The sequence below is a fragment of the Parasteatoda tepidariorum genome, chromosome 7, assembly GCF_043381705.1.
Source record: "Parasteatoda tepidariorum isolate YZ-2023 chromosome 7, CAS_Ptep_4.0, whole genome shotgun sequence".
Classification (NCBI taxonomy): domain Eukaryota; kingdom Metazoa; phylum Arthropoda; class Arachnida; order Araneae; family Theridiidae; genus Parasteatoda; species Parasteatoda tepidariorum.
The window spans coordinates 69,271,280-69,297,919 of record NC_092210.1 but is presented as its reverse complement, the minus strand read 5'-3'; the positions used below and the strand labels follow the sequence as shown (position 1 = coordinate 69,297,919).

The window sequence follows — 26,640 nt, the reverse complement described above, 5'->3', positions numbered from 1 at the left end:
ATATCTCTTATTGTGCAACAAAACTGCAAACGATTGCGAATGCTCAATTAGAATTTATTACTGAGAAAAAGTAAACAATTTTATTCACAATTAGCTTCGTTAATTTGAAGCTTTTTAAACCTTATAATCACGAATAAAACGATGTCAAAAGAATTGTAAAATATTGTTAATAAGAGATGTATAAGGCTAAGTTCAAGGTGTTTGTTTTATTTTATTTATTTTTTTCCATAATTCTTCGTGAAAAGTTGCGCATAATTATGTGTTTCGGTTCACTACCTCCAATACCAAGATTAGGGATATTCCTTTTCGTTAGATACTTCCTTGTGATTTCTACACAGCAAGCTCGGGAGTAACTAACTCGCTGTCGTGAATGCAATCTTCGAAATCAGGGTAATTTACTCACCAGCTGTGTTTTCCTCAAGTTATCAGGCTTATCGAGATAAGGTTTATCGAATTTTCTCCGACAATTGTTTCATCTCAATGACTGCACTTGGTTTGTAACTGTGGTCGCAAGAAGACATTTGGGTGACTGTTAAAAATGACAGTCAACGAAATTCAGTCGGAAGATTGGTCTGATGTTTTGCTGGATTTATTGAAATTTACTTTTAATTTTATATATATCACAATTAGGGAATGGGTGCTGAGTGTTTGGCCGAAAGATCGAAAAGATATTATAGATGAAGTAGTGCTTATCACAGGTGGTGGGCACGGTATGGGCCGTCAAGTGGCCATTAATCTAGCTAAATTAGGTGCTAAAATAGTTTTATGGGACATTAATGAGGTATGTATTAAGCTTTCAAAAATATTATTTATTTATTTATTAATTATTAATGTACTTATATTTAACGAATATTTTAAATATAGAATTAATCATATGAAAGTTTTTCTTCCTTTACGAATTTCATATAATTTTTTTAATTTGGTTGTTATTTTTTCGACAATATTAGATTGTATGATTTTAAGATATTTTTAAAAAATAAATATTATGGTTCTTAATCTTTTAAAAAAAAATAAAATGGGCAAGACTTTTGAAAATATATCGATCGAAATTGCTTTATATACAAACTGCTTAAGAATTTTTTTTTGTCTGAAAATTTTTAAGAAATTATGTAAACTTAATATTTTTTAAAGAAATCATAATCCAAAATCAAGTTTCTAGTGCTTAGTGAGTTAGATTGAAATATGTAATTTTGCTTGTGCTTTTATATTTCACATGAATTAGTTTATAAAATTGTGAACATTTTACTGCATTTACTAATTTAATATAAAAAAGAGCCTTTTTAATACGTTGGATCACACAATTATTAAGTGTTTCATAAATATTTTAAAATTTTAACGAAACATGAGACATAATTACTTGATTTAAATCAATCACTTCCTCTTTCATTGAAGGAATGTTAAAAAAATAATATTTTTAAAATTTAAGTAAAAATAACACAATAATCTATATAATTTTCTGAGATATAAAAGAGCATGTTTTACATTATTTGATACTGGTTTAATGGTTCTCATCGTGATTCTCTAACAAATGAATCTAACTCAATCAATGGATTTCATGAATAAATTGCTATGCGAAGCTATTTTATGATTTGTTTTTATCTTTATACGTAAATTTATTAATAAGGAAATTTTGAGTGCTTAGAAAAATGATGAATTTCTGTATGAGAATGAAAACTTAAGGAAGCTTAACTTTTTTCTAAACCTAAGTTTCATTAAACTAAGTTAACTAAACGTTATTTGAAATCTAAAATTAAATTCATTTTTCGGTATTTAATCTTCAAAATTCAGAAAGATGCGAAAAGGGCATGTGTATAAAAATAAAATTTTTGTAAGATTAAGTTTCATTTCAAAGCTATGTTTACATACGTCATGAATTCAACTCTGTCTTTTCAATATCCTTATAAATATGACATATGTGTTTCTTTATTTTCATTAAACCTGATGTTGGCTCATACAAGTAAGTAACTAGACAAATTGGTCAATATAGGGTGAATGCTCTTGATTGAGAAAGGCGGAAGGTATAAAAATAATTGACAACATTCACCAATTTAATTTAATTGCTTGAAAGAACCTGATATATGTGCTTTCCCGAGAGCAATATTGTATTAAATTGGGGGAAAACACGAGATCTTCTCCATTGTTATTTTCAAAGCCAAATTGTAATTTTTATACATTTTTATTGCTGAAATAAGAATAACAGTCGGGATGCAATTGTTTTTTATTTGGTTCTCTCTGCTTTCTTTATTTTCGTATATTAATTTTAATGCTTCATGTGAAATAATTTTAAAGATGTTCAGTTAAATATTCCTCTCTTTCAAATAAATAATCCGAAAAAACTGAAGTGGAAAGACATTGCTTATTTAACTACTTCATTTGTTTCAAAAACATGCAAATATGAAATAACAGTCAAAATGTTTCAAGCTTTCAAAAATAGGTGACCATTTTCAAGACTTACCAGAAAAATCAAATAATTAAAAGTTGAAGAAAATAAAAAAAACTGTAAAATTTTCTATGTTTTTTTAATCTGGCATTGTGATATCAAAACCTTATGGCATAAAAACAGCTTTCCATGTTATTGGCACATTCTTATTGGCTAGAAATTTAAATGGAATGATCCAGTTTTACCTCATGAAGATTCAAAGTTTTGGTGGTAATCAGTATATAATTTAATGAATAAAGAACCCGTCTAAAATATTTCTCTATCTATTTTATTTAAAGGTATTTACCTGTAATATTCATTTATCATTTTTCTTAAATATTAACAAAATGTCTTTACACGAAATTATAATAATTATATATTTTATAAACAAAATGTGTTTTTTTTCAAATGCTGACTTTAAAGAAAAAAAAATAATGATAAAGGTACTGTTTACCAAAAAATTATTTCATTATCTCAAATTTAAAGGTATTTACATGTAAGATTCATTTATAATTTTTTTTAAAAATTAAAAAAATGCTCGCACCCAAAATTGTAATAATTTCCTACTTTGTAAACAAAATGATCTCTTTTTTCAAAAAAAAAAAATTAATATTTAAGAGAATGATAAATATCATAAAAATACTGTTTACATGCAAAATATTTATTTATCTCTAATTTAAAGATATTTATCTATGCTAATTATTTACCATTTCTTCTCAAAATACTCGCCTATTATAGGATTTGAATATTGATGTACACAATCCAGAAGATAAGGCAACTTCTTGATCAGTACTCCTGAGTCACTTATTTGTTGCGGGAGCTTGGAGGACTTTGCGACCCCAAAAGATTTAATGTACACCAGTCACCATTTTATGCATGGGGATTCATCGACTGACTGGATCTGATCTCCCGTTCTCTCGAACATTTATAATTTTTTTCCCATTCGAACATTGCGAACATTTACCAAACATTTGCCAATTTATTCTTTTATCCTGCAATTTTAATAAATCAGGATTAATTTAGTTGAGCCACCTTAATCCATTTTATCGCCTAAGAAATTTAAATCGTGGAAATATAAACGTATTATTTTTCATTTATTTTTCTTCCACTAAATTCATAATTAAAAAAAATATTTTTTTATTCAATGCATCAAATATTTTATGACAAACAAATTTTGCTTTAACCTATAGAAAAAAAAATTAGTTTAGTGAGTATCGAGCAATCCCACGTAACCTTGAAAATCAAAGTAGGGAATACCGAACAGTGACATTTTACCTTAAAACACAGTTGTGCTGGAAACAGGGGAAAAAGTATATCAGGCTCTGACTTTGTAATTTTAAAAATACTTATGCGTGGAACACATTAAGGAACACCAATCAAATGTCACCCCAATGGCCTTAAAAATTCATACCTGTAAGGAATTCCAAGCAAGTGTACATCGGACAAACATTCCTGCATTATTATGATCCAAATTAATCCTATTATTATTAATTAAAAATGGCTATTATTAATAGGTACTGGTTATTTTTAACTGAATTAAAAACCAAAAATAATCACAATTTAATTGTTCAGCGTCTTTTAATGGGTTGTTAATTGATGTCTCTTAATCGTTAATGGCTTTTAAGTTTAAAAAAATATTACAAGATAGATACAAAACATTTTCGAACAAGAACTGCTCTCAATCTCACTTATATGTAAAATCACTTCTTATTTCTTTCTTTCGATTAAGTAAGTAATTTTTTTTTCTTTTTTTTAATTTCTTGATTATTTTTCGAATACAGCAGGTAATCGTCCATTTCGTTACCATAAACATATTGACAAAATGTTCTTACATAAAACTACAATAATTGTATATTTTATAGACAAAATTCTCATTATTTTTGTGGAAAAGGGGGGAAATAGCGTTTAAGGGGAAAAATGAATGAGAAACAATTGCAGGGGTTGGCGAGCGAAACGAGCAGAGACTGGATTCTTCAAGTCATTTATGTTCTTATAAAAATTTGAGCAACTGCAAAAAATTGCTGAATATTTATAAATCGCATGTAGATAATAGTGACTAAAAGGGCGAAAAAAGTTTTAATTAAAAAAATTCTTGTTCTTAGTTCGAATTCCAATCTGAAACCTCAACGAATTCAGTAAACGCTTGCATTTGCAAACAAGGGCGGTACTTGAAACTTAGCACCAAAAAAAAGCTGGAAGTGGCAACAATTTGAGAAATAATTTACAAAACTTGGGGAAGAACCATTTTTGTTGATTTTTGCAGATTATGACTAGGATTTGACTATGTAGCGCTAAGTAATGTGAAAAAATGTATTTTGAGTTTCGGGACCCTTGCAAATTTTGAACAACTTTAAGCAGAGTTTTTTTTTTCCTTTTCAAAAAAGACATTTTATTATTGGGGTCCTTGTAGTTTTCGGGGCCTTATCTGGCATATACGTAAATCTGCAATTGAATACTAAAAATAACTGCTCATGTACCTCTGTTAAGTTAGTAGTACTGTAGAAATTGTACAAAAATCATCAAACTAGTTAATAAAATTACAAAATGTTGAATGATTTTGATTTTCAAAGCAAGGAATTCAACCACAGTTTATGCTTAGTTTCTCACCCAATTACTGTAGTGTTATTTCGTCACGGCAAACCAAGTATTAGAAGGGGGATAAGGGGTATCAAATTTCTAAATAGATACCCCATATACCCCAGTTTGTCTTAAAATTAATTCTTAATTTGATTATATGAATCTTCTTCTTGAAAACTTAATATGATTTAATTTTTTTCCATAGTATAATAATAATAATAAATTTTGCTTTTTGCTAGAATAGTAAACAGCATTAATTAATTACCATTTTTCTGAGCTCAATGAAGTATATAAATAAACATTAAATTTTGGATTTGTTATTTAAAAGGAAAAACTATATAATATTTGATAAGAAAATACGAAAAAGTATTTTTCAATTTAAAAGTTTATGGATTGACTTAAAGTGTAAAATTTTTAGTAAATATTTCTGTATATAAAATTATCATTATATCATGTGATCTTTATGTATTGAATATTGTTTCAAAATTTTAAATTTACTAATATTATAGCGTGTGCGTAGAAAATGCTTTTTTTAACTGGTGAACAAAAAGCAATTATTAAAAAATACTTGGTAATATGTCACCTGAGTATTAAAAAAGCTGCGCAATTCAATATTTTTAATTATGATAATTTTAAATATCACAGAGGCAAATATATAAAGTTAGACTTAAACAAACCACTGGGCTAAGGTTAATATCATTTTATTTTATTTTTAAAACCCGCGTTGAAGAGCCGATCCAATTTTCTACTAATGTTCTATTAATGTTTGACTACTAATGTTCAGCACCGTAGCCTTGTAATTTTGAATCCAATCCAGAAGACAAGCGAACTCCTCGATCAAGCATTGGGACAAACTAGTCTTCGTTTAAAAAGTCCTCCACGAAGGCTAGTTTGTCTCAATGTTTCATCTAGGATATCCCTTGTCTTCTGGACTGGGTTCAAATTACAAGGCTACGGAGTTGAACATTGATAGTTGTAAACTCAGAATTCGGTCGGTTTTTCAACGCAGGTTATGTATATAAAAAATATTCATAGAACAAAAGACACGGTTAGTTTTATCTTTCCTTTATATATGTCTAGTAAACTAGCCTGAAATAGGAAACATTTTATTAAAATATAGTAACAATATTACAAAGCTTTACCTCAGCAATGTTCGAAAATCCACTTTTTATTTTGGAAATCGCTCAAAATGCGTGTTTATGAGGACCCTATACAATAGGAGAAATCTCATTGCAAATTCTGTTTCACCTCCATAGTTAATTTAAATTAAAAAATTAGGGGGTAGAGCTAAATCTAGAGTAAGCCACAAAGTTTCAATTGCTGAAAAAAAACTTTTAAAATATCCAAATTTAAAAAAAATTATTCGAAGTGAGCTTGCCCATTGCGTAGTCTCACGTTATCTTCTCATAACTTGTTTTAATATTTTGAAAATTTCTTTTCAGTATCTGAAACTTCATGGACTGAAACATCTTCCTATATTTTACTTTTGTCTGTACAAAACTTTATCTATATTTTAAATTATTCCTGAAGGTGAAAGAAAACTTACGATGAAAAGCGTAGTATAGCATCCTTTTAAGAAAATGGATATAACTAGAAATTCGTCTTTTTATAAAATGGGCATAGCTCAAAACGCGTGTTTAAGAAAACTGCATCCATTTCCTTAAATGCGCATTTTGAATTGGGCAAAATAAAAAGCTCACCAGCAAGATGCTAAAGTGTTAACACCTAGATGTAGTTTTGTAGGGTTAAAATATTATATAATATGCAATTGTTCAAGTTATAAATTGAAAGAAAAAAATCATTTGTAATAAAACTCAAAATAAATAAATAATGATAATAATGCATGAAAAATAGCCAGAAATAAATAAATAACTAGTCCTTCACATTTAATATTACTGTAATCACATATTACGTCCTCTTTGTGTACAATGCGCTTTAAAATCCATTTATCACTTTGAAAAAAGTATGCTAGGCCAACACAATAACGTTGTGCATCTTAATAAATGCGTCAAATAATCTTCTGCCGTTATGATTTTTTATTTTTATTTTGTTGTCAGAAAGTTCCATCAGCGAGGGGGGGGGGAAAGAAGTAGGTAAATTTCACTATCGATAAGCCTCTATTTGACCCGACAATTTGACCCGAATACTTTTGACTACAAACGATATTTTTAGGGAATTCATAGTACATCCTGACCTAGAATACAACGAACACAGACCTTGACATTTATTCTTTGGCCTCGCTCTGCGCGAGTTATCCCCGACTTCACAAACAATTTGCGACTAGGTCGACCTTCTCAGCTCCCTTATTTTTATGATTCACCTTCAAATTATATCTTTCGACCTTCGTTGAACTTCAGGGGTGGGAACTGGCCATGATTTTTTAAATATTACGATATTTTATTTTCTTAACCCCTTATAAGAACTCGTCTCATCACTTTTTTGTTGTACCAATGTCAGAAGATGAGTTATTTAAGTAGAGACAGGTGGTTTCTAATGTTTTTTTTATTATCTAGAGATTTCGAGACATGGTTAGTTGTAATTTAGAACAATAAATTTACTATTGCCGTTTAGTCTTTCTTTACTTTTTATGTAATATAAAGCCCTGTAATATTGGAATTTTCTTATTCTCAACCTGTAGGCATAAATTTGAAATCAGACCCCGATTTGTATAATTTTTTTTTTCATTCGCAACTGAGTTAAATTGTGAAGATGAAAATAATTTTCTTATCCAGTTTATTTCAGGTCATTTTCAATATTTTTTTTTCGATGCAAAATTTTTATTTTGAATTATGATTTAAATCTTTAAGATCTGAGATGAATTTTTTGCTTCTGAAAATATAAAACAATTCTTTGAATTTACAATTAATATTAAGACCTTTTGTGACTTTTATCAACAAACACCAATAAAAACCTTAATTCAATAAAGTTTTGGTTATTTTTACAGTAAATATTCAAAGGCATTCTTAAAATGTCTACAATAATTTTTTTTTTATTCAAATCAACTAAAGCACCTTTTTTAGTTATAAAATAAAGGTGAAATTTTGTAATGCAACATTAAAAATGTATTTAAGCAAATTAAAAGAGTTTTTTATTTAGTAACGACCTATTAAAATTTTAAATTAATAAGTATTTATTAAGTTAGATGCAATAAAATAATTAGAATTCATGTTATTCTGATGAAAAGTATCAAAAGATATATATCAAACATTTTAGGCATAATTACTTAGTTTTTGAAAGACTAGTATGCAAATAGATCGAATCAGCTTCAATTTTAAGTCCTAAAACGGTGTCTCAAAAATGACGGATGATTTGAAATATCTATTTAAAGAAAACTGAAGGTAGAAGTGTACGGTCTGCTGCATTCTAGCCAGAAAGCCAGTTATTCTTTTCGAATGCATGTCGGACCATTTCAACTGAATTATTTGGTGGATGAACTAAATTATTTGGTGTTAACTAATATAAAAAATGGATGAGAATAAATTGTATGTATTTATTTAAACCTGTTATGGTGAGTTTATGTACATAGTGATTCATGCAGGTAGGTTACTGCTGTCAAGTTAAAAGGTAACAATTATTATTGAAAAAACAAAGGGACGAACTGGTTGGCATTCTCTGGGGAATATAGTAGCGTACTCAAAGGATTTACTTTCAATTTTGAATGATGTTCCGTAAGAAGATATTACATATTTTGCTTCCTAATGAGATGACCGAGGTTCGAATCTCAGCGGTGACTGGTTGATACGAATTCTGCTTCCGGGTTACACCAATCACACTGATGACTTAAAATTTCCTCAGTGGCAGACGGATCATGGGTTAGAATTTCCTTGCCGCGGGGCTAACCGTGAGAGGTTTTCGTTGCTTTCCTCTACATCAGTGTTTCTTAAAGTGTGGTACGCGTACCCCCAGGTGTACGGGAACAGTTTAGTGGGTGTACGCGTTCTTATGCAAAATATCTTGCAACAAACGAAAATTTCAAGAAATTTAATTTAAAAACAATGCTAGCCAGAAAAATTTACGATTACGTATTTTTCTATTGGCTATTTTTTTGCAGAGTTTACAGTTAATAATTAGTGGTGTTAACAGCCAGTTGTGATTTTTAACGTTTGGGCAATTTTTTTATAGTAAAAAATACATTCGTTTTTTTGTTAGTGGTACACAGCGTTACGAAAAATTTAGAAAGGGTACACAAAAGTCATAAGTTTGGGAACACTGCTCTACATGTAACGCAAAATGTTAGTTATTTCCATAAAAAAGTTTTCCAAGAAGGCTAGTTTGTCCCAATGCTTGATCCATAAGTTCCTTTGTCTTCTGGATTGGGTTCAAAATTACTAGGCTACGGAGTTGAACATTGTTTGTTTTAAATTGAAAAAAAAACTGCTATTCAGCTCCGTGTATATAAAAAATTATTTTAATTAGTTGGCTTAAATAAGTTTTTGCGTATCAATAATTTTTTTGTTTAGTTGTTGTTTTTATCTTAATAAAATTTTAAACTTTTTATCATCTTAGCCTCGTAGTGTTTTAGTGATATTATATTGTATCCCAAACAGTACTAGAGTATTTCCAACCAAGTATGAAATTTTTTATTTTAAAAAAGTGACCACCTGAAAAAAGGATAAACTATACTAAACAAGGTAACACAGCCTAATGAGGAACAATTATTTGGAAAAATATATGAAAATAACTAAAATAATTGCTGTTGAGAAAATAATTATCTTTTCTGAAAGTGCCGAGCGAGTTTTGATATGTGTTTGTAACTTTGAACTATTTATGAGTTTAGTTTTATTGCAGTGAATTGAATTTATTTGAAACGTGTTTCAACAATAGGCTTTTTACTAAAAAGAAGTAAATATTCAAAATAAAGTCGAACTGAAATTGAAGTAGTAAAAATTCAATGTCAACGCTATCTTGTTTCTAGCTTGAATATTCTTAAGAAGAATTTCACTACTTTCATTATTAACAAATCACGCATTGTTATTTTTGTTATGCATGACCCGTTTTTTGCGTTCTACTGAGCATTGTTTCCAGATTTAGCTTTTTTGTTCTTTTGGTTTTGTTCATAATACGTTACCATCTTTATATTCATCTGATAAACATTGAAAATGTCAGTGGAAAAATATTTACATCTTTTTCAAGGTTATCCAAAATAGTGCTATTTGAAAACATTTAGCAAAAACTATTGATTGAGGTAACTTGTTTGAGTGGCACGTAATTTTCATGACTATCTTATTTCTTAGCCCATAGCCATCAATTAAGGTTTTTTAAATTTATCCATATCTGAAGTAATTTCCTTAATAATTTCGAGCTTTTTGATTAAAATATCTTGTGATTTCAAAAATACATTATTTTATCGAACTCTTTTATTTTAATTTGTTGTTTACAGGAAAAAGTAAATACCATACCATAAAAAGAAATAATTATTTACCAATTCGATATCGATAATTTATTTTAAATTTTAAGAAAATTTAATTTTCAATATTTGAGACAATTACGCAGCATAGTGGTTTAAGATATGGTTTTACAACAGTTTTATTATGTATAGTGTCAAACTACTATTTGACGCTAGTTTCGAACATACGTATTGTAAGAAACTGGCCACTAGATGGCACACTAAACTTTCTTTTAGGTTTCTGTTTGTTTCCAAAAGAAAGTGGGAGTCGAAACTAAAAGAGATGAATGGCGGTTTTCGATAATGTATTGTCTTTGTTAATGTTTGTCTGTGATGTGTCAATAATATCTGTTATGTGAATCTATAGCTTTGAATAAATTAATTTAAGATGCAGGTGACTCGTCTTTTGCACGAAAGTTTAAAAGTCTTTACAGTATTTGACTTGTTGCAGCTGTTGTTTACCATTCAACTTTTAATTAATATAAAAACTATCGAAAAACAATTTGAATTGTACACGTTTATGTTAAATAAAGAGAAATGATTTAACAAACACCCGTAACAATATTTCATATATTTTTCAAATTTGTTATTATATATTATTATCCTTCCATTTATTATTATCCCTCTATATATTTATTTACACATTTATATTATTATAACTTTTTATTGTATTAATGTTAACGTTTACTGCAATACGGGACACTTTCATATAGTTACTCTGAAGTTCACGTTGCTAGGTTCTGCATAAGTTCTGTAAGTTATTATGCAGCAATCGAACGTACACTGTAAAAGCTTTTGGTGTTGAGGTAAACTAAATTTTTTCTCAACACCAGTATTAAAATTTTTTATTTTATTTTTTCACTGTTGTAGTTTTATTTGTTTATTTATTCACGTTTTATTGTTTGCTTACTGACTGCACATACTTTCATGCTCATTAGAATAAATTTCTGGCTTATTTGAAAAATTATTTCGTTAAAAAATAAACACATTTTTAGGGATATATTTGCATCAATACTTTCATACAATTACTATTTTGCCAATTTAATATATATTTTTGCACGAAAACAACAGTTCTGTTCTTAAAAATTTATTTAATTTACCTAAACACCAATAAATAGTTATAACTATTTTACACTGCATGTAGCGTGAACGTGCGGAATACTAGGTGAAAAAACAAAACTACTTCGATAATGAGGTTTTACATTTTATCGTTGTATTCCACGCTTTCACTTACTCAGGCTTTCTGCGGCGAAGTTCTTACATAACAGTCTTGAGTTATCCACGAAGTTTTTGCAGAACCAATGTAACGTGATCGCGCGGAATACTACGTCAATGAGAAAAACGTCAATTAAAAGGTTTTGTATTTTTTCGTAGCATTCTGCGCGTTAATCAACAATCATAACAATCTCAGTTATCCACTAAGTTCATGCAGAACGTAATAACGTGACTTATCGTGATAGTAACATATCTCTAATGAGGCACTTAAATTCCTTTACAGAAAAGTGTAAGAAATGTTTGCGAAGAAATAACGAAAATGGGTGGAAAAGCATATTGGTACATTTGTGATGTAACATCTGAAAGTGATGTGAAGAGAACAGCAGAAGCTGTTGAAAATGATGTTGGAGCTGTTACGATTTTAATAAACAATGCTGGAATTATGCAAAATCGACCAATGATGGAGCTGGACTCAGTAAGGATAAAGCAAACCATGGAGATCAATGTCTTATCTCATTTTTGGGTAAGTTAAACTGATGTTTGATTCAGTTTGAAAATTTCAGTAAACATAGCAAGTTTTCAAAAAAAGAAAAAAAGAAAAAAGGATTCACTATAAATAACTTTTGATCTAATGGATGGTGTTTTCTACACTAGGAAATGCTGCTGCAGGTTCTTAACTGCCCATATTGTTACTATATCAGTTGTATTTTGAGGCCATTTGGCTCAACGTATGAGTGTTCACTAGGTTGAGTGTGATCTCTGTTTTGAATTATAATTCACAAAATAAATTTAGTCTCGCTCATCTAACNTGTAACATCTGAAAGTGATGTGAAGAGAACAGCAGAAGCTGTTGAAAATGATGTTGGAGCTGTTACGATTTTAATAAACAATGCTGGAATTATGCAAAATCGACCAATGATGGAGCTGGACTCAGTAAGGATAAAGCAAACCATGGAGATCAATGTCTTATCTCATTTTTGGGTAAGTTAAATTGATATTTGATTCAGTTTGAAAATTTCAGTAAACATAGCAAGTTTTCAAAGAAAAAAAAAGGATCCACTATAAATAACTTTTGATCTAATGGATGGTGTTTCTACACTAGGAAGTGCTGCTGCATTTTCTTAACTGCTCATATTGTTACTATATCAGTTATATTTTGAGACCATTTATCTCATCGTATGAGTGTTCACTGTGTTGAGTGTTCACTGTACTGAGTGTTCACTGTTCACTGTGTTGAGTGTGATCTCTGTTTTGAATTATAATTCGCAAAATAAATTTAGTCTCGCTCATCAAACAAAATGCTTACACTTTATCTATAAATGTAACACTATACGTCTGCACGGTGCACTCTGCTTGAAATAAGAGTAAATTGTAATAAACAAGCCAAAAGATGTCCAAATCAGGACTGCCATAAAAGCGAGTTCCTTATAAATATGACAACCACGTCGCCTTTTTTTAAACAATATATCTATAAATAGCTAAGACAAATTTTCGCAACAAACTCACCGGCATTACTTAATAATATTAATATCTCATGAAATGCAACAGAATTGATCCCAGAAATTATGTAATTCCTTTATTGAAAACAAAATTATCCGTTTGAAAATACCGGTAAATTTTCTGACCTATGACAAAGGACTCGAGATTTGTTTTTGCTTATATTTGTATTGAAAATATTACTCATATTTTCGTCGTAGCTCTTTTTAAATTTCTATTTTTAATTGGATAATCATAACCTTTAATTAAGAATTTCTTATTGAAGTTTCTGATATCAAAGACTGTTAAGCTTCAGGATCCATTTTCTTTCTCGCGTTAACAAAAAACTTAACTTCCTTAACTTATGAATGCTCAAAATATTCCTGTTTGTATCAATTAAAATATTATTGCTATCTTTTATAGGAATATTGTCACTACAGTATTTCTATAAAAGTGTGGATTTATAAAAAAACTAAATCAAATAAATAAAGCACTTTTTGATTTTGGTTATATAATTTAAATTTATAGCGTTAGAGTGATTAATAATAAACTATTGATACATCTTATATACAGCTTTAGAATTAACTTTTATAATTTAGTAAATAAAAATATCAATGTTGGATTATGAAACATTTATAACTGATTACAAAACTATAACTAGAATTAAACGAAGGACTAATGAGATGTCTGATTATCATAATATTTATGTAAAATTGTTTAAAAAGTTAATCCGTTCTTTGATAATCATCAATTTGATAATTCTCAAGGACTTACTCTTCTTTATAGAATATATTTGATTATTATAAATAGCAAAGTAATTAAGTCCAGCTGCAGTTCAATCATTTGGAATCATTTGTTTAAATCTATGTGGTTCTATCTTTAGTAACCTGAGGAAAAATTAAACTTTAGTTTAGGAACGAGCGAGGCAGAAGTGCTTAAAGAAAAAAACCCAGCTATATTTTACAGTTGAAAAGTCAGTATGATGCTTAGCCCTGATTTCTTCATACAATGAAGTTTAAAGCTTTAAAAGGTTTAAAGTTTAAACCTTTTAAAGCTTTAAACTCCATGTCAATGGTGTTTAAAACTTTAAAAGGTTTGAGTGACCAACATTAAATTACAAACGGAAAATAATGTTTTTGAACACCCTACGCCAAAAAAATATAACAATAAATTTGAAACATGTGACAGTTATTTAAATCTTATGTGAAGCAATTGCACAAAATTTCGTAATCCTAGCTTAAATATTTATGGGTATATGAACATTTTTATGCAGAAAACTATTTTTTTGTCATAACTTTAAAAAAAAAATCAGTAAAATTAAACAGAATTTTCAGCGCAATTTAAAATTAATTGCAAATATTTTGTTTTAAACTTAGAAAAAAAATATAGAAAACTGTGCAATATATAAGTTACTAAAGTAGTAATTTTATACTATGCATGGGCTGAAAAAAAAGTATTACTTTGTCATAATTTTGTAATGAATCGTATTTGGCAAATATTGAAAATAGTTCAATTAGGAAGAAGCCTATATAAAACGAACACCGGTGTCCGATCAGCTGCTAAGGGTTAATTTTATCAAAACTATTACCTAAGTACTGAGCTTTTTAGTGTTACCATAAAGCCAGAAATATGGTAAGTTCTTTGATATTTCAACATCAACAGCTAGATTTTCCTTGGAGAAGCATAAAATTTCTAGAGCATAGTTAAGAAATCACTGTATTACATGCAATAAACCCTTTAAAAATTCACATTTCCTTTCCGTATTGTTATATTTCGATTCAAATTAGAATTTTTTTTATAGAGTTATGGTCTTCAATAAGGAAGAAAAAGCTTTAGTTTGCCAAATAAATGATTAGTAACATAGCATTCAAACATTCCTCATTAAATTTTATTTGTCTTCCTGTTAAACGATGTCATTTTACAACATAATAAATTGTCCTTATTATGTTTTAAGAAATATTGGCATAAAATTAAATGATCTTTCATGATTTCCTTTAAAAATGAGCAATAAAAATAATCTGTACAAATTTCTGCACCAGTTAAGGTAAATTTTATATAAAGAGACTTTGTGACAAGCAGTTAGATAGGAATTTCTCTTTGGTTATGAAATTAAATTTTTTTAAAAATGAATGTTTGTACGATAAAAATTGAAACAAATCACCAAAATTTTCAGAAACGATCTAGAAAAATACGTTCGCTTGAATAATTCGTATTACTTTTTAATTAGGGGATAGGTTTAGTTTTTTATCAATGAAAAGATTGAAATTTGATAAATAAATAATGCACTGACAATGGAATACACTGATTACAGCACAAAGTATGATCCCAGTTAATTCAAAGTCACATTTTGTTTTCAACCAGGAAGTTAGAAGAAAAAAAACATTTCAAAAATCTGTCTGCAAAAATAAGCTAAATTTTTTTTAATTTTTATTCCCTTAGAACAGTGTTTCCCAAAGTGTGGTACGCGTACCTCCAGGGGTACGGGAACAATTTAGCGGGGGTACGCGTTCTTATGCGAAATATCTTGCAACAAACGAAAATTTCAAAAAATTTCATTTAAAAACAAAGCTAGCCATGAAAATTTACAATTACGTATTTTTCTATTGGCTATTTTTTGCAGTTAACAGTTAATAATTAGTGGTGTTAACAGCCAGTTGTGATTTTTAACTTTTAGGCAATTTTTTTATAGTAAAAAATATATTCATTTTTTTTATTAGTGGTACAGAGCGTTACGAAAAATTAAGAAACGGTACACAAAAGTCATAAGTTTGGGAAACACTGCCTTAGAATATAAGCATTTTTGATAATAAATGCAATGAAATAAAATAAAATAAAGCACATTAATGCAACTGGACACTGTCCAGTTCATTTTTGTATATTAGTAATTGATAAAATTAAACATTGTCGACTAACACATAAAGGACACAGCTAAAATACACATGTACATGAGAAAAATAAAACAAGCAAACACAATTAATAACTTTGCATCTAATGATCGGATTTTCTCATACTGAAATTCAATCTTTATAGTTCGGGAGCCTAACCTTAAATGGCCTAATTAATTAATGTAGACGATATTTTAAGTTATGAAAGCAGACACAACAACGCAATTTTTCTGAATAAAAAAGCATTTTTTTTCGACGCTCAAAATTTAGAGGGATGGTATGGATCCAATACAATACGGGGGAAAGTTTTGGCCCCTAAATCTTGATTACAATTTTTGCGCACTTAACTTCCTCAGGGAAGACATATTTTTAAATTTCCATTTATACAGAACTATTCTAACGGTTTCGATCAAATTTTGAATTTTACCATTTAAATTCACGCAAATTAAATTGACATGAAAAATGTGCACACATAACAATTCAATTTTTTTAATAATTATTAGACTGAATAAGAAAAATTGAAAAATTCTTTGCTATAAATTATCTTTGGATCAGCTAGTCTTATAATTGTGTGCAAAATATTTTCGATTCACTTCATTAGTTCCGGATAAATAGCAAAAGAGAACGAAAGTAAAATTAAGAATGTGAATTACAATGCACCAATTAACATCGTGGCTCAGGGGACAGAACGTTCGCCATCCAGCGAGGTGACCCAGATTCGAATCCCAGCTGCGTCTGATTGATACGAATTCTGCTCTCGGCTCGCACCGACCAAAGTGCTGAAGTAAAAATATCCTCAGTCTTAGACGGATCATGGGTCGGGCTAACCGTGGGAGGTTTTTTTTCTCCATGTAAAGCAAGTGCATGATGGTTCTATCAAAAATTCCACCACGAAGGCAACTTTGTCCCAATGCTTGATCCAGAAGTTCCTTTTGATTCAGGGTTGAGTTCAAAATTACAAGGCTACTACATTGATAGTTGTAAACTCAAAAGTGGGGTCGGCTGTTCAGCGCCGGTTGCAGAATAAAATAAAAGGCCTACACAGCCTGAATTATTTGGGCTATATTTTTCAGATTGCGACTTATTTGGAGAGTCGAATTACCGAATCCGTCGAAAGAAAATGTATGTTTATTAAAAAAAAGGTATATTTTTGAGTCTGATTTCATAGTTTAAAAGGTTGTCTGTATAAATTGATTAGCATATTTAAAGTTCGATCATCACATCAGTATCAAGAAGTCTTTGTGCGTGAAATTTTTAGTATTGCTGATGCTGCAGGATGATTTAAAGAGCATTTTTCTTTTTCTCTCTAGAGAATACTGTTTTATTTTCTCTTTACAGACGATACGAACTTTTTTGCCGAGCATGGAGAAAAATAACAGAGGCCATATTGTTGCTATTGCATCAGGGGCTGGTTTAGTGGGGCACATCAACCAAGTTGATTATTCGTATGTATTACGTAAAGTCCCTTTTCCGTTCTATACAGGATTTTATATTAATGCAATAATTCTCTGAAATTTTCAGAGCTTCGAAGCATGCTGTAGTTGGTTTGATGGAAGCGCTCATGGCAGAATTACGGCAGAAAAACAGCAATATCAAAATGACGACAGTTTGCCCTTTGACTGTCGCGACTGGAATGAATCAATACCCAACAACAAAGTAAGTTATCACTATTATATATGGACGAGTTCCTTGACATGATATCAATGGAGCGCATTTCTAATTTCGTCAACTTTTTAATTTAAAATAATCATTTGGCTGTCGAATTTTTGAAAAAGTAAGTTCATGTTAAATAAATAACTCAAGAAATAGAAGTGTTAAGATATTTCTTGATTCATCATTTTTCAAGACTTTTTGAAAAGGAGTGCCTGTTTTTTGAGTGCTTGAAACATCCTGACTGTTATTTCATATTTATATATTTTTTAAGATAATGAAGTTTTCAATCAGGTAATTTAACTCATAGTATCCATAAGATGCCATAATTTCTTTATATTAATTATTATATTTAATGATAAAAATTTTATAACCGTTCTAAAAAGAATTATGTCACAAAAACAAAATACAACAGAAAAGATATTAAATTCATGATATAACTGTAATAATATTAAATTTATGATTCCCAGAAACTTAGAGAACGTTCTTATTATGTCTGTCATGACTGCTTTAACTAAAATTCTTCAATCAGATTCTCCATTTTCTGAAGCATATTTAATCCGAATTTTCATTTTTATGAAAATTGAAATAAAAATTCGGTTGGTGTGCCGTTGTAAGATAATTTGCATTAAAATTAAATGTTTGTTTCCAAAACATTTTATTTAACACAAAAACGTTTGTTAAGAAATATGAATAAAAACTTGAATAAAAACTAGAAAAATAGAAAATGAATAAAAACCAGAGGCTCCACTCTTCTCTTAAGATTAAAAAAAAAAATCAATTTACGAACACTAGGAGGTGAACATTTTGGAGCGTTTTCAGGGAACCCACCTTATCATTTATAATTCTAAAATAATAACGCCATAAAACACAATAAGTATACATTAAAAAAATACTCAAAGTAAACTGCATAATAAAATGTATTAAGACCAATTTTCATAAATATTTTCCGACAGTATGTAGGAAGATTTTTTTATTAAATCTTATATTATTGATTCAATAAAGGGATTCTTAAGGAAAATTTAGTTAAATATGAATTTAAGTGTAATTAAATCAAGCTGTAATCATGAACAAATGAACATAATTTAAACAATGCAGTGCTGAAAGATATGTTTGATAAGTTTTATTGTCCATATTTGCTTTTAAATTTCATTAAGTTTTCCTTGATAAATATAGTTTTCGCTGAGATTATTTATTGTTCTAAACATAAGGAAAACATTGCAATTAGATTTGCATACAATTTAGTATGATAATTTGAAGGTAATAGCTTAAACAAACCATTAATTATCATTTTTTATAGTCCTTAAACAAATATGATAACAAAAAAATCTGAACGCCTGAGTTAGTTTTGATCTTATGATAGGACTTTCACGTACTAACATGTAATCTTGGTGTGATATTCGTGGCTCAAGGATTTGACATTAACTATATTTAATTAGTCAGGGCCGACGACATTTTAAAATGCGAAATCAACAGCAAAAACTATCAATTTTTTTAATAAAATATCTTTTTTTTGTGAACTTTCTAAAAAAATTGTGTGACTTTCTAAAAAAATTTAGTGTAACCTTAACCGCGAGAAAATGATCCCAGTTGCTTAGTGTGGGGATCGGTCGAAAGTTTGACCCCCTTAATGTTAATTTCAATTTTTGGGTATTTTGCCAGATCTCTAACACTCTATTCTATTTTCGAATATGAAACCATTTTTTTCCAGAAATAATTCCATGCAAAAATCTATTTTAACAAATATTTATTTGATTTTAGTATTAAGCTTAAAAATAATAGAAAAATTTTTCAACTGTAAGGCATTCAAATTTTTGTATCATTTTAAATTATGTAATTATAAATAACAAAGTACAAGAAGAGAAAAGAATGAAATCGATAGAATAGTTTCTGAGCAATAACGCTTTACAAACGCTCGTTTTTTACCCTTCTATTCTATTTTTTGTAGTCATTTAAATAAGTTTTGTAAAATATAAGTGAAGTAATAAATTTAAAATAGGTGCAATAGTCTTATATAAGTGTAAAAGTAGCGCACTAAGGAGATGTATTGAAAAATATATCCCCACTTCATGCGCAATTTTTTTAATTAGTCATCAATATTTTTAGATATTTTCTCCTGATATTTGTTTTTAGGCATTGCTTTTCTTTTTAAGATAAATTTTCAAAAAAAAAAAAAAAAAAACTTAGTTTTCTTTGACTTTTTATAACAAAATATTGATTAAACTGATAAATTAAAAATAAACATTTCAGGTGTAGTTGGTTGATGCCTATTATAACCACGGAAGATGCAGCAAATCAAATTGTGGATGCTATAAGAAGAGAAGAATTTCTTGTGACTATACCACGTTCCTTATTAACAGGAATCAAATTGATAAGGTAGAAAATATTACTTTTTCTGAGGTGGTTTTACTATATAGTTGTGGTCTGGAGAAACAGTTTAAGAACCTTAAGATTTAAGATTTTGTGAAAATGATGAAACATTTCTCAGTTTGTCTGAAGATACTGATTTTGTATTATTATTAATGTAAATTTTAAAGTTATGAAATGCTTACTTTTTGTGAAATTCTGAAAATTTGCGTCCATTTCTAACTTCTTTTTTTCCTCACATGTATGTTTCTTCGTTTTATTTTAGAAGGTTAGGAACCAGAAAATGTCAAACTTTATAAAAAGATTAAAATTTTTCAAGATTGTTCGAATATCATTGAAGAACAAATTATATTTTGTTTTCTGCTGCAAGAGATTTTTTGTGAAACAGGTCTTGGATAAATTTTCATCTCATTTCAAATCTGCTATCGGTTTCCTTCTCTTCTTTTTTATTAAATGATAATTTTACTCCATTTTTTGGCGAAATGAACAAGTTTGAGAAAGCTTTATACGTAATCACATAAATATTGTGAGAAGCTTACAACTTGATGTGCAGAAATACTTGTTGTTATTTATGATACTTGCCAATCATCAACCCTTCTGGAAATCAAGAGATTTTTTAAGGCAGAGGATGCATTTCTTGTTTTCTTCAGTGGAGCTATATATGGCCAAGTATAAGACTTCGGCCACACACACGTCACAGCCCTTTTTACAAGGAGAACCCGCTTATACTCCCTTCATCAACAAATCGAAATTTTGACCTGAAAAAAAGAACAATCGATTTCCAATTCAGTACCGCCAGAGGTATTGATTTGTTATGGGAACGTGGAGGATTTTGTGAACCTGGAAGATTTATCGGAAGCAACTCACCGCTTAATACATCCGGATTTTTCTGGCGACGGGATTATTACTCCCATTCTCATGAACACGAATCCAACGTCCTACCAACCAGGCTATCCTGGCTCAACAAATACTTAATCTTCCTAACTTAGGCACATCATCAGGAATAAAACTGATCAGGAATCCATGACTCGAAATGTCATTATACGCTGCTAGGGCCGCTTCTCTATGATAAACTGTTTCTCTGTTTGCTTCTGATCAGGTCATAGTACGGATGCGCTCCTAACCGTGTACGAGGAGACATTTCCTTGCATGGGTTCCTATGCAATTTTAAATCTGAGTTTGTCGCAACATTTATGCTACCCCTTGTTTCATATAATAATTTTAAATGTGTACAATGCTCAAAATAAAAAAAACCGACCAATCTGAATTACTTTTGATCTAATAATTAGATCTTTACCTTCTAGGACTCATTCGTAATTTGAAGGAGTAACCTCAAATACGTCAATTAATTAGTGCACACGATATTTTAAGTTACGAAATCAGTCACAAAAACGTACTTTTTCTGAATAAAGATACCTTTTTCCGACTGATTCGGACTTTTGACCCTTAGAACAGGGAGGGTGGCCGTAGTCTAGGAAATATATTAGATTGGTCAAGAGAGCGGTCCAAAATTTCGATCCCTTAATCTTAATTTTACTTTTTGTGTCTTTATTCATATCTTCAGAAATTTTTAAGAGAATTGAAACATTTTTGCACACAATTATAAAGTTTATTTATCCAAAGATAATACCATTCAGAAAATAATTTTGAGAATATAATTATCATTTCTTACTATACTATTTAATATATAGTCGAAAAATTTTTGAATTGTAAGGTATACCATTTCTTAATTCATAATTTTGAATGGCAAAATACAAAATGTGAGCAAAATCGATCGAATAGTTCCTGATAAATCGAATTTTTAAAATACGACTTTTTTGAAACTTGATTTCTTTGGATCTATTAAACCGATTTCGCTTTTATTTTGTATTTTGTGATGCAAAATTACATTCTTCATAATGATGTTGGCAATTTTTCATTGATGTAATTGATTTAAGAATTGTAACAGAATTTTTTCGATTTATATTAAATAAAATAATAAAAAATGATAAATAAATATTAAAGGCTATTTTTTGTATGGAATTATCTTTGGAAAAATTAATTTTATAATTGTGTGCAGTAAATTTTCAATTTGCTTAAAAAGTTCTCGAGATATGGCGAAATAAACAAAAAGTAAGATTAACATTAAGGGGTTAAAACTTCGGACCGCTCTCCTAAGCAAACTATTGGGACCATATTTTCCTAAATTCGGCTACCCCTTAAATTTTGGGCTCATAAATCTGAATCTGTCGAACAAAAAGATATGTTTATTGAGAGAACGTACACGTTTTTGTGTCTGATTTTGTAACTTAAAATATCGCCTGCCCTAATTAATTAGCATATTTGAGGTCACCCCCTCGAATCATTAAGATTGACTCTTATAACGTGAAAATCCGATTAGATCAAAAGTTATTTAGGGTGTATTTTAAACATAGCCTTTCAACACATATTTTAAACTATAATTGCTAAATATTTAATGTTCAAAAATTTTCAATTAGTTTTTATTAATTAAAAAGTTGCTTTAAAAGAGTAATAAAAATGGGTGATATTTTAAAGTCTCAATGCTTGTGTATTAGATTTGATTAATTTAGATAAATTTTTTTAATTTTGAATTAAATTATTTTTATTAATACAAAATTAATTTTCGCAATAATTTTTTGGCAATTTTTTAAGCAGTATATAGATTAAAGTACGTAGTAATATAGTATATAGTTTAAAGTAAGTAGTAATATAGTATATAGTTTAAAGTAGGTAGTTTTAAGTAGTAATATAGATGATCAAAGGATCCATAAGGATAATAATCAAATCTTCAAATTTTTATCTCATAGAAAAATGACATTAATAATTTGTTTGAAAGGTTATCCCTGTTTTTGAATATGATTAATGGTAAAAAACAAACACTTGATAATAATGAAAAATAAATTTAATGGAAAAAACATTAATTAAAATATAAAGAAAGAAACAAGCATGTTTCGTATTATTTTGTCGCTTATAAATCAATTGTTTTTCATTTGTCTATTGCTTTTCTTTTCTTTTATAAATTTAATAGAATAATACTTAACCTTGATTTTGCACATTGAGTATTTAAATCAAAGTTTATAATTGCAAAATATCTGTAATGTATAAGAATAAAATGAATTTTTTTTAAGTGTACTACATTTTGAAGTTTGTTTTTATTATATTTTACTATTGTTACAGAGTCTTACCTCGGGCTGTCCTCTGCTACGTGATGGATTTCTCAGAATACTGTAAAGTGCCCAACACGGATACATCCACATTACCTCCAATGAACAATGGACAATTCACATAACAATATTACGTTTATTAATGAGACGTCTATGAGTGTTAATAGTGCTACATAAATAAATATTTGAAGTATAAAGAGCTACTAAAGTTGTGAATTTAGCACTAAAACTTCAAATGTACAATAAAAATGGTGTTGCCCAAATGTATCTCAATTTTCAGTAACATTTAAAAATACTGATTAGGTAGCACAATTCTCCAGTATTAGTTTCAAGTAATTAATATAATTATAATACTTCACTTGAGAAATTAATAAAGTTATGTAATTTTCCTCAAAGGAAAATACTACATTACCTCCAATAAACAATGAGCACTTCACATAGAAATTATACACATATTAATGAGACTATGATTGAGGCATCTATGAGTGTTGATTGTGATAAATAAATAAATATTTGATGTTTACAGTGTTACTAAGCGTTATGAATTGAGCGTTGAAACTTCAAATGTACAATAAAAATGGTGTTGCTTAAATGTATCTTTATTTTCAGCCACATTTATTCATACTAATTTGGAAATATAGGTCTCCAGTTTTGATTTTATGCGTTTAATATAATTAAAATGTTTTATTTGAGCAATCAATAAAGTTTTATCATTTTCCTTAAATGGGGAAATTTCTTCATATCACTGAAAAAGTTTAATTTCTTCATATCACTGAAAAAGTTCTCGATATACGGCGAAATACGCAAAAATTAAAAATAGCAATAAGGAATCCAAGCTTTGGACTAGTATTTTGAGGATCAGTAATCCGAATCCGTAGAAAAAAAGAAGTGTTCATTCAGAGAAAGTATGTTTTTGTGTCTGATTTTTTGACTTAAAATATCTTCTGCACAAATTAATTAGCATATTTGAGATTATCACTTTGAACCATTGTCATTGAGCAGTAGAACGTAAAGATCCGTTCATTAGATCCAAAGTCATTCAGGGTGGTCCATTTTTTGAATTTTGCACACTGTACGGTTGGTTCTTCGTTACACCGTCATAACGCCCACATTCGATTAATCTTAATAAAATGATAAATTTGTTTAATATTAATAAACTGAAACTTGCTTTCGTACAAGTTGCACCACCGTATTGCATAATCAATTGTAGGAGAATTGAATTTGCATTACTTATTGAGCAATTTGTTGAGAACTTATCAAGATATTATTGTTCAACAAGCACCAAAATCATATTCTAAAGAAAATGGAGAAAAAAATGCTAAAAAATTATGCATAACTCATCTAGTAATATTTTATACATTATTTTCGTTATATTTTTCTCGAAGATTTAAAAACAATGATTGCTTTTCGAAAAATCGAAACATCATTTGCTTATGAATGAGCAAAATTATTTAGACATTTCTTTTATCCATGTATTTTCATATAATAATTCATATTTTTCATGTTTTGTTTCATATTTTTCGTTTATTTTTCATGTTTGTTGTATTATTATTGCTTTTTGTCTGTAGAAATAAATGTTTTTTTGATTATGTAAAAATTATTTTTTGCTGTTAAATACAGCTTAATAAAAAGAATTTTATCTAGAGTTTTGATTTATTTTATTATAGCTTTGAATTCTTCTGCTGTTATCGATAGCCTAACCCCTTTAGACATTTTACAGATATATATTTATGCTTTAATTCTAATAATAATGGATTTAGAAAATAGTCGAACAATACTTTCTATTTTACTTTTATGCAGAATACCGTATGTATTGAAATTGCCCCCGTGCCAGCCCTTTGGGTAAGGTGGAGAAGTTTGCTTCTCTGCTGTGCATTCTGGGAAAACAGAGAAAGAAAGAGGTTGGAACATGGGCAGGGCATCATTAGCGGGGTGGTCGGTAAGTAAATGTCTCACTCTATAGTAAAAGACTTCTAAAAGAGTCGCAATCACTATTTCAGACCGATAAGGAAAATGTTCTCGAAATATCATAGATTTAACTTCCTTAGCTTCGAAGCTCTTTCGAAACTGTAAAGTTGCAGTTTAATTATATTTGTAGCACTTGACACTTGAAGTAAAGCTATAATAAACTACATACGTCATCTTGCCATCTTACCATTTAGGCTTAGAATGGACGAATAATTCAAATATTTAAAAAACTTATTAAACAATTTTTAAAATCACCGATTTTGTGAAACATTTTTACGTAGATGAAGACGATCTAAATCAGTGCCTTATTTCAATTTTTTGCANGAATGGAAAAATAGATGTGGATCAGATAAATACCTAGTGGGTAAAATATAAAAGGGTATATTTACCCGGTAAATACGAAAAATCGGGGTATATATAGTTTTTAGTCATTTTCTTTCCAACATTTCATTCAAGGTTTGTCAGTATTTTTGCCTCTAGCATTTGACACCTACTAAAAACCATACGAGACTGACTTATTTCCTTTCTGATTTCCTTTGCTGGTGGGGAGGGTAGAATTTACTGCGCATGCTCTGGAGTATTAACTCTTCGAAATTATTCTCCTTCTTCATAAGAAATCTTTTGAAATAGAAATGATGATGCCAATTACAAATTTCAGTTTTAAATATAAACTTTACTTAAATATCTCAGTTAAGTTCTAAATTGAATAGATATTTTTAAGAATAATATTGTTATGCTCTGATTATAGCGTTATAAATTTTTATAGCGTTATACAAATTATTGAATCTAAGCACATTAAAATTTTTAAACGATAGTATAAAGAGAAAAGAAAATGTGACCTATTAAGGAAATATTACTGAATGCATTTAAACTTTAATGTTATAAATTTGTATTTTTGCATAATTAAGTACACCAACAGAATTGTAATAAAACTATAAATACTTGTTTTGACATGTGTGTCTTTATTTTCATTTTGAAGATTATACAGTTGTTTATTGATTAATCATAATGGCTATTCAAAAAGAAATAAATGTCGTAGTTTCTTCTGTAAAATAATGTTTCTTATAAAAATTGAAAAAAAAAAATGCATTTATCAACAAGTTTAGCTTTATTAAAAAAATGTGGAAATGTTTAATTCTTTAAAAAGCTAGATAGTTTTCTTTTTTTTTAAAAAAAAAATTCATGAATGCTTATTTTGATTTATATGTGTCGTTATTTTAATTTGTTAGATTTTATTTCTGTTGATTGATTAATCATTTAATTGCGTAAAAGTGCCAAACTAAACACTATTTTCAGAATTCGCCTCTAAAGAGGATTCTTTTTTTTTTTTTTTAAAAATTATTGCTCATCAAAAAGAATCAACATGCTTAACATTATGGAAATTTGAAGAGGCAAGTTCCAGGATATTACGTTCTCAAATTGTAAAAGATGTGAAATAATTCAGCTACGTTCGGATTTATCGTGTGTTTCAAAAGAGAGAAATTTTTCGCCATACTAATGTTAAAACGAAGTTCTTCACTTGTTCAAGTGGGC

General features: G+C 28.8%; 1 protein-coding gene across 1 annotated transcript; it reads left to right on the top strand.

Annotated features, from left to right (window-relative positions):
- Nucleotides 1-301: 301 nt before the first annotated feature.
- Nucleotides 302-26,058, top strand: LOC107447068 (short-chain dehydrogenase/reductase family 16C member 6). The gene is made up of 7 exons (XM_043054608.2): nucleotides 302-781; nucleotides 11,881-12,120; nucleotides 17,297-17,403; nucleotides 17,480-17,614; nucleotides 19,859-19,984; nucleotides 23,153-23,514; nucleotides 25,446-26,058. Exons 1-6 carry the CDS (start codon nucleotides 539-541, stop codon nucleotides 23,262-23,264), a joined length of 963 nt encoding a protein of 320 aa, XP_042910542.1. The 5' UTR covers nucleotides 302-538; the 3' UTR covers nucleotides 23,265-23,514; nucleotides 25,446-26,058.
- The last annotated feature ends 582 nt before the right edge of the window (nucleotides 26,059-26,640 follow it).

Excerpts from the sequence above, each read along its gene's own strand:
- LOC107447068 (XM_043054608.2), top strand. The coding sequence starts at position 539 with ATGACAGTCAACGAAATTCAGTCGGAAGATTGGTCTGATGTTTTGCTG. Across the intron at positions 17,615-19,858 it reads AATCAATACCCAACAACAAA|GTGTAGTTGGTTGATGCCTA; the intron begins GTAAGTTATCAC and ends TAAACATTTCAG. Across the intron at positions 19,985-23,152 it reads ACAGGAATCAAATTGATAAG|AGTCTTACCTCGGGCTGTCC; the intron begins GTAGAAAATATT and ends CTATTGTTACAG.